This window comes from Meles meles, chromosome 18 (genome assembly GCF_922984935.1).
Source record: "Meles meles chromosome 18, mMelMel3.1 paternal haplotype, whole genome shotgun sequence".
In the NCBI taxonomy this organism is placed as follows: domain Eukaryota; kingdom Metazoa; phylum Chordata; class Mammalia; order Carnivora; family Mustelidae; genus Meles; species Meles meles.
The window spans coordinates 30,803,386-30,812,998 of record NC_060083.1 but is presented as its reverse complement, the minus strand read 5'-3'; the positions used below and the strand labels follow the sequence as shown (position 1 = coordinate 30,812,998).

General features: G+C 42.0%; 1 protein-coding gene across 1 annotated transcript; it reads left to right on the top strand.

Annotated features, from left to right (window-relative positions):
* Window positions 1-8,786: 8,786 nt before the first annotated feature.
* Window positions 8,787-9,267, top strand: LOC123929848 (60S ribosomal protein L31-like). The gene has a single exon (XM_045985940.1). It carries the CDS (start codon window positions 8,829-8,831, stop codon window positions 9,135-9,137), a length of 309 nt encoding a protein of 102 aa, XP_045841896.1. The 5' UTR covers window positions 8,787-8,828; the 3' UTR covers window positions 9,138-9,267.
* Window positions 9,268-9,613: the final 346 nt, after the last annotated feature.

The following is a 9,613-nucleotide window of genomic DNA, read 5'->3' as shown; positions in this document are numbered from 1 at the left end:
TTTGAGTCCTCAGGCTCCTTGGAAAAAGGAAAGAGGAGGTGAAGTAAAGTTGTGTTCTAGTGGGAACGAAGGTAACGGTCTTAATAGCATTGTCATTCTTTCCTGTTTTGTCTTCAGATGTACCAGTCTATTTTCAATCCAAGAAGAGGAAGCAAATGGATAGCTGTCAACTACTGTTCTAGTTCAGGGGACTTTGTAGGAAATAATGAGTGAAGATCCTCAATACAAATGTCTACAGAAGGGCCAGGCAGATAAGGTCCCTGGCCAGGGTCAGCCATGGGTAAGATGGTCATGAGTGGGGACTGTGCGGAACTGGGGAGCGCCTCCTCTGTCTGGGGAGATAACAGCTGCTCAGCCATAGGTGGTTATGGCCCTAAACGAATTGTGTGCTCACACTGACTGATCTTTCAAATATTCAAGAGAAGCTAGGAATTTAGATTATGGGAAGTCTCCTTATTTTTAAATGTTGGCAGCTAATGCTACTTTTAAAACAAACAACAGCAATACTGTGTGAGTCAAATAAAACATGTCAGTGAGACATATTTAGCCCAAAGGCCAAGTTTTTGAAAACTTGGACCTAGAGCAGTTTGCATTCCGGAATTTCAAAGCATTAATAGGCTCCTTGTGAGGCATATGGTCTGTCAACAATAGCAAACTACAGTCAAACAAGCAAATACCAGATTAATTGGGGAATTATAAAATGCTTCTCTTTTAGATTTGTTGGTTTGTTGATTTTTCATATCCAGCTAAAAGCCTTGGATACATTCATTCAATAAACCAAGAAGCATTGATTGAGCACCTAATATATGCTAAGTAATGATAATTAAAACATTTTCTGTAAAGGGCCAGATCGCAAATATTTTAGGCTTTGGGGTCCAAATCATCTCTATCACAACTACTCAGAGCCAGTTGTAGTTACAAAGCAGCCTAAGACAGTACATAAGCAAATGGGTGTGGCTGCAACTTTTTTTTTTCCCAACACAACTTTATTTACAACAGTCAGCAGTCCAGATTTGGCCCATTGGCTATAGTATGCCTATCTCTGATCTAAGAGAATGTTAGCGAATTCAAAGCCTAATTGCAACAGTTTTCTTCTTCTTTTTCTTTTTTTTAACATGGGAGTTCTTTTTTTTTTTTTTTTTAAGATTTTATTTATTTATTTGACAGACAGAGATTACAAGTAGGCAGAGAGGCAGGCAGAGAGGAAGAAGCAGGCTCCCCATTGAGTAGAGAGCCCGGGGCCGGACTAGATCCTAGGACCCTGAGATCATGCCCAAGCTGAAGGCAGAGGCTCCAACCCACTGAGCCACCCAGGTGCCCCACAACAGTTTTCTTTAAGGAAATCTACATATTTATGCTTTGCCTATTTGGACAAGGAATTAGGGTGATATCACTATGATTTTTAAGTTATATTTGTAAGTACTTTACCCCAATAGATCTCTGTTATCATTTAGTATAATACAAGCTATAATAATTATTCTATAAACATAAACAAGTTACCATAAACGTTGGAAATAATGCTGGTCCCACCAAACTCCTGAAGTTAGTTTGGCAAGACTCTCTGAATATGAATTTAATTTAGGATAATTTCTGAGAAAGGGAACCATTTACATGGGAGAATATTGAATCGTTGACTGAGGTTGTTATCTTAATGGAGTGATTCAGTTCCTGTTTTGATTGCATGTGAAACTGTTGTGAGGACGTAACATACAGCTGAGCACACCTGCTTGTCCCCTGGGTCCTGTGGGACTTACTAACAACTTGGAACTTTCAAAAAGATGTTATAAAGAGAACAAATGAAGCAGTATATCACTTTTATCTTTTTTTTTAAGATTTTATTTATTTCACAAGAGAGATCATAAGCAGGCAGAGCAGCAGGCGGGGGGGGGGGGTCCCCCACTGAGCAGAGAGCCCGATGCGGGGCTTGATCCCAAGACCCTGGGATCATGACCTGAGCTGAAGACAGAGGCTAAACCACTGAGCCACCCAGGCACCCCTATCACTTTTATCTTTGTACGCTGAGTGAAGTAATAGGACATAGAAAATGCTCAAAAAATGTTTGCTTTATGAGTGGAAGGCAACGGATTTGGTTGGCCTTTAGATGTCACTTTTGTGAAATAGTAAGCAATGATACTATGCCTGTAGACACTGTGTATTGGGTGGCAAAAGCTATCTGTAGCTCTCTTCTCCTTCACTTTCTTCTACTGTAGACTGTGGTGCAGGGAAAGGGACCATGATGTTCCAATTCTGGCCAACGAGATATAAATATAAGTATCTGCTTGGGGCTTCTGAGAACATTTCCTGATAGGAACTAATTCAGTTTGACCTCTTATCCCTTTCCTCTTCTTCCTGACCTAGAACACAGATACAATACCTTAGAAGTTCAGTAGCCGTCTTATAACATGCGGACAAGAGCAACAGTCTAAGGATGGTGGAGTAAAAAGAAAGAAGAAGCCTTGGAGTAGAAAGACAGAAGAAGCCTTGATATCATTGAGCAGCTTCATTAGGCCTGAACTAACCACATTTGGGTTTATTACCTGAGAAGAAATATAGTCCCTATGGGATAATGCCATTGTCTGCCTTTCTATTACTTGCAATCCAACCCAATTCTATCTATTTGGGGGCTGCTTAGAGTTTCCTTCCTTTCTTAGACTCCATCAACTTTGCTTAGGAAATGAAATTTCTGGCATCCAATATAGTTGTATTAATTTTCTGACTTTTCATGTTCCACTTTGAAAAGTTGAGTTAGAGGCTTGTTATAAAAATCTTGTTATAAACTCAAATAATATATAAATCTTGTTATAAAATCTTGTTACAAACTCAAATAATATATAAAGATAAAAATTCACTCGTGTTCTTAGGAAGAAGTCCTATTATAATACATCAAGTTCAAAGAAAATGTTCTACAACACAGCTTCTAAGAATATCAAAGGTATTGTCAACAGATTCTTTCTGAACTTGTTTTAGGTAGCAAACACTGTATGCCAACAAACTATCCAAAAAGTATTTAATAATATATGAATATGGTCTACTTTTTAGAGTTTCATGGCCCCCAAACCATCATGTTTTGTGACATATACATTAGCTTTTAAAGACATTTCAAATCTTGGATTTTAGGAGCACCCAGTTGCCAAATTTGGGGCACTTTGGGCATCAAAAATTAATGATGGTAAGATATTATAACACATTAAATGAAATGTAAAAAAAATCCATGAGTTCACAGTGATTCAGAAGCATGCCAGCTAGTAAATGTAGATGAATAGTGGAGTTTGCAACTGCCAATACAGTAATTGCTTCAAGGTACCATTATTAACATGTTAAAGCTATTGACTGAAAGGATGTTAGGGAACAAGATAATCACATGGCTTCAAAGTAGCATCTCAGAGATCAGTTAATAATTCCAAAAGGAAAATGTATGTTTACCATTTTGAGATCTGGTAGATATCATCTTTTTTTTTTTTTTCTAAGATTTTACTTATTTGACAGACAGATCACAAAGAGGCAGAGAGGCAGGCAGAGAGAGAGAGGGGAGGAAGCAGGCTCCCTGTGGAGCAGAGAGCCCAACGTGGGGCACGATCCCAGGACCCTGAACCTGAAGTGGGGCTCAATCTCAGGACCTGGAGATCATGACCTGAGCCAAAGGCAGAGGCTTTAACCCACTGAGCCACCCAGGCGCCCTGAGACCTGGTAGATACCATCTTAACCAAGCAATCACACTTTGGCATCACCAGTGGTAAGACAATGGGTAGGCTTCTGATCTTATGCCCTAAGAGATATATAGCACCCCCTATGTAGAATTCTTGCCTGCATCTAAACAAGGAAATAGGCAAATCCAGAATTAAGGAGGGGGGACCTGTAACACAACTAGCTTAAAATGTCATGGAAACCACCAAAAGGCAGAGATTTTTCTTGACCAAGAGGGGGTAAACAGATAATAACCAAAGGTAGTGTGCAAATCTTCATTAAACTGCATGTTAGAGGAGAAATAAAAATCCTTATACAAGACATTTTAAAGTCTTAAAAAAAAAATAAAAAGAGGGGGGATGCCTGGGTGGCTCGGTGGGTTAAGTATCTGCCTTCAGCTCAGGCCATGATCCCAGGGTCCTGGGATTAAGTCCGAGCCTGCTTCTCCCTTTGCTGCACTACCCCTGCTTGTGTTCTCTCTCTCTTTCTCTCTGACAAATAAATAAAATCTTTAAATTAAAAAAAAGGACAATTTAAAGACCACTGGAGAAATGTGAATATAGAGAACATCTTATATTCAATTGTATTATTGCATTAATGTTAATTTTCTTAGGTGTGATAGTAGTGGTATTGTGGTTATTTATTAGAATGTCCTTTTCCTAGAAGATCCATATTTTAGGCATTTAGGAGTGAAATGTCATGATGACTGCATCCTCCTTTTTTTTTTTTAAGACTTTATTTTTAGTGGGTGGCTCAGATGGTTAAGCATCTGCCTTCGACTCAGGTCATGATCTCCAGGTCCTGAGATTGAGCCCCACTTCAGGCTCCCAGATCAGCGGGGAGTCTGCTTCTCCTCCTCCCTGTGCCTCTCCCCCTGCTTGTGCTGTCTCTGTGTTTCTCTCTCTTTCTCAAATGAATAAATAAAACCTTTAAAAAAAAAAGATTTTATTTCTAAATAGTCTCTACACCCAGCGTGCAGCTTGAACTTTTAACCCTGAGATCAAGAGGTGTATGCTCTGGGGCCCTGGGGGCTCAGCGGGTTAAGCATCAGACTCTTGGTTTTGGCTCAGGTCATCATGATCTTGCAGTGGTGGGATTGAGACCCTCTGTGTTGAGCAGAGCCTGCTTTGAATTCTTTCTCCCTCTTCCTCACCCACTGCTCCTTCTCTGGTGTGTGCTCTCTCTCTCCCCCTCTCTCTAATAAAAAAAAAAAAAGAGAGAGAGAGTTATATTTTCTACCAACTGAGCCAGCCAAGCACCTCTGCATCTTCCTTTTTTAAAAAGTATGGACGTGTGTGTGTGTGTGTGTGTGTGTGTGTGTGTGTGTAGATGCAAGTGTGGCAAAATGTTAAGAATCCGTAAATTTATGTAAGGGATTTAGGATGTTTATTCAGCTATTCTTTTAACTTCTTTGGAGGTTTAAAACTTTTCCAAAAAAAGAAAAACTCTTGGACTTCATACTGTACCTTAGAATTTTAAGAGTGTTGTCGTGAGCAGTTGTCCCAGTCACCTTCTGGTAGAACGATATGCTAGCGAGACATCCTGATGCAAGGTCAAGGTGTCACGTAAGGATTATCAGTAAAAAGATGATTAGCGCTGGTACAAGTCAGACACTGTTTTAGGCAACTGGGATGCTTAAACGAACAAAACGGCGGTCTCCTGCCGTGTAGAGCTTATATTCGGGAAGGCCGGAGGGGGCAGGCAGACAGAAACAATGAACATAACAAGTAAATTGTGCAGTGCCGTGGGAAAAAATAGTACAGAAGGGGTTGGGAGAAGTTGGGGAATATTAAGGTGGAGATTTAGATACATAAAGGAAAGGAGCGCCAAGATTGGTTTAAGGGATACTGAGATAATGTCCAAATTTTCTACACTGTTCTAGGATATTCCTGGAGAATCCTGCACCTCTTTATTACACAAAGCCATTTCCGCTGTATCACAGGTGGACTAGGCTGAATCCCGCCTAGGGCGATCACCTGTCCTGCTTTGACCAGGACCAAGGGATTTCCTAAGAATGGGGCATTCAAGGCTAGAACTGGGACAGTCCTGGGCCAACTGGCATGGCTGGTCACCCTAATACTGCTACTTACCACCTGCATGACCTTGAGCAAATCATTAACTTCCCAGAGTCTTGGTTTCCTCATCTATAAAAAGGAGATTATAGGGTGCCTGGGTGGCTCAGTGGGTTGGGCCTCTGGCTGCAGCTCAGGTCATGATGTCAGGGTCCTGGGATCGAGTCCCTCATTGGGCTCTCTGCTCAGCGGGGAGCCTGCTTCCCCCTTTCTCTCTGCTTGCCTCTCTGCCTACTTGTGATCTCTCTATCAAATACATAGGTGAAATCTTAAAAAAAAATAAAAGATTATATATATGTGCCACAAAATAGAGGAAACTTGAAAATACTATGCTAAGTGAAAGAAGTCCAACACAAGCATCATATATTATATGATGATTCCATTTATAGGAAATTTCCAGAATAGGCATATCCATAGAGACAGCAGATTAGTGGTGGCCAGGGCCTGGAGGGAGGGGGAAGTAGGGTATGAGTGCTAAGGGTATGAGATTTCTTTTGGGGGTGATGAAAATGTTCTAGAATTAGGTAGTAGCAATTGTACAGCCCTGTACATATACTAAAAAACCACAGAATTGTACATTTTACGAGGGCAAATTTTAGGGTATATGAATGATATCTCAATAAAGCTGTTATTTAAAAAGTTCAGTAACCAAGCATCACCATATAATCAACAATTCCACTCTTAGGAATAGGCAAATCTATAGAGACAGACACAAAATCAGCAGTGACCTCAGGCTGGGAGGAGAGGAGGAAAATGGGGAGTGACTGCTCCTGGGAATGGGCTTTCTTTTTGGAGGGATGGAAATGTTCTAAAATTGATTGTGGTAATGGTTACACATCTCTCTCAGTATACTAAAAACTATGGAATGGTACACTTCAAGATTATATTTATTTATTTGAGAGAGAGATCAGGAGCAGGGCAGGGGTAGGGGAAGAGAGACCATGAGTCGGGTGAGGGACAGAGGGAAAGAGAGAAGCAGTCTCCCTGTTGAGCAGGGAGCCCGATGTCAGAATTGATCCCAGGACTCTGGGATCATGAACCGAGCCCAAGGCAGATGTTTAACTGACTGAGTCACCCGGGGCCCCATTTGAGTGGTATACTTTTTTTTTTTTTTTAAGATTTTATTTATTTGATAGAGATCTCAAGTAGGCAGAGAGGCAGGCAGAGAGAGAGGAGGAAGAAGGCTCCCCGCTGAGCGGAGAGCCCGATGCAGGGCTCGATCCCAGGACCCTGGGATCATGACCTGAGTCGAAGGCAGAGGCTTTAACTCATTGAGCCACCCAGGTGCCCCGAGTGGTATACTTTAAATGGGTGAATCAACTTGCATGGTATGTGAATTATACCTCCATAAAGCCATTAAATAGGTAATACAGTAAGAGTATTTTAGGTTAAACAAAGGAGATTATAAACCCTGTGTGAGGTCTAAATGAGTCTTTGCTCTCATAATCCTCCCACCCCCTCCCCAACGCGTACTGTTTATCACCCCAAATCATCATCGTATATGCCTTCTTTCTTGCCCACTGAGCTGAGAACCCTTTGATAATAGAACTTTCTAATTCACGGAGGGTCACTTTCCTGGGCTTGCAACCTACACAGTCACACAAGACCCCATACTCAGAAGAGCCCCAGGTTTGGCTTAAGGCTCTGCTGTCACTGTCTTGAAATGCTTAATTTCTGAACGAGGTGCAGGCGGCCCTCATTTCCATTTCTCCCTGGGCCCTGCTAATTTTGTAGCTCTACTGAATCCACCTTTGTACCCCGAGCATTTAGCATAGTACTGATGCTCCGTGGGTGTTCTCTTTCCCAATCCCAGTACCCTGAGACTTGCTCAGAGCAGTGCATTGACCTTCAATTTATCCCGAGTCTCCTACGTGCCAGGAAGCGTGTCGGCAGCTGGGGACACAGTGGGAAGCCCAGGCGGGCAGCAGGCGACGGCAAGGGAACTGCCCAGGAGGCGGCTGTTCCCGCAGGTAACTGTGCCCACCTAACCACTCGTCTCAGACGGCAATGACATTGGACTCATTTGTACTTTCAGTTCGAGAAAAACACATCCCCTTGGGATCCGATTTCGCGAGTTCTGCTTTATTACAGGAACTAGAAGACTCTGATGAATGATGGGACGTCAGTTCTTTTCCACGGTGTGACTAAAAAGTCGACTCTGCCTTTTTTTGGTCTGTTACATTGTCATCTGTTGTTAACGAGATCTGTCAGCACCTTTTAATTCCATTTGGTTTCTGTGTATAAAACACAGGCGAGGCACTGGGACTGATCAGAAGATTGTAGCTGGATCTTTTTAAGCTTGTCACTGAGCTCTTTGGAGAGTGATTCTGGTGGGATACAACGTCATGGGGGAAGCCGCAGAGAGCAGCTTGAGTCAAATTCCTGATCAATCTCCCTTCCACTAGCTAGATGTTCTTTCTTATGGTGAATTCCAGGGGCAATTCCTTAATCTCTCTAAACTTCAGTTTTCTAATCAGTTCATATGAGCCTGGTGTGAAAGGGCAATCATAAAGATTTTTTTTTTAATTTAAAAAAAAATTTTAAAAGAATTTATTTATTTGACAGAGAGAGAGATCACAAGTAGGCAGAGAGGCAGGCAGAGAGGCAGGCAGAGACGAGGAAGCAGGCTCCCTGCTGAGCAGAGAGCTCGATGCGGGGGCTCGATCCCAGGACCCTGGGATCATGACCTGAGCGGAAGGCAGAGGCTTTAACCCACTGAGCCACCCAGGTGCCCCACAATTGTAAAGATTGAATGAGATAGTGCATGCCTAAGTTTTCGCATGGTGTCTGGCACTTAGTAAGAAAGCCCCAATGAAAACAAAGCCTAAAACATGCTATAAAACTGTGTTGTTTCACATCCTAATGGCTAAACAGGACTGTTCTGGCACACAGCCACACATCATAAAATACCTGTCCCTGCAGCTGCTCTTTCACTTCTAGCTGGTGGAAGATTAACTTTTTATAAGAAAACACAAAACGGGCCTCCACGCGAGCCGGAAGCTGTACTTGGGACGCTTCTTTCCCTCTCCCACAGTACCTCGCGCTCTTCCTTTCCAACCCGGGCCCGGCAGAATGGCTCCCGCGAGGAAGGGTGGCGAGAAGAAGCAGGGCCGTTCTGCCATCAACGAGGTAGTGACCAGAGAATACACCATCAACACTCACAAGCGCATCCATGGGGTGGGTTGCAAGAAGCGTGCCCCTCGGGCACTCAAAGAGATCCGGAAATTTGCCGTGAAGGAGATGGGAACTCCAGATGTGCGCATTGACACAAGGCTCAACAAAGCTGTGTGGGCCAAAGGAATAAGGAACGTTCCATACCGCATCCGTGTGCGGTTGTCCAGAAAACGTAACGAGGATGAAGATTCCCCAAACAAGCTCTGACTGGTCACCTATGTACCTGTCACCACTTTCAAAAATCTACAGACAGTTAATGTGGATGAAAACTAATTGCTGATCGTCAAATAAAGGTATAAAACTGAAAAAAAAAGAAAAAAGAAAACACAAAACGCCCTGTAATATTACAGCTCATCTGTGATAGAAACTTGATAGAAGTCTAACCAAATTTGACAACAGTCCTAAAATTTTACTCAAGAAGTTCTTCTTCATATAAAAGATCAATTTTTAACAATGATGCTGGAGGAAAGATGACTGATCTTTATATCCTCTCCTTAGAAAATTAAACTTAAAATGATATTAAAAATTGTTGTCACATAAGAAGACAAAGTATTTGTAGCCAAAACAAAAAAAAAAATGTAGGAAAAAGTATTATAGTCGTGTTAAGCAGTTAATTCATAGAAATAGGATACTCTACTATTTTTCTGAACTTGATATTTGTAATACTTAAACTTTTGTAAACA

Excerpts from the sequence above, each read along its gene's own strand:
- LOC123929848 (XM_045985940.1), top strand. The coding sequence starts at position 8,829 with ATGGCTCCCGCGAGGAAGGGTGGCGAGAAGAAGCAGGGCCGTTCTGCC.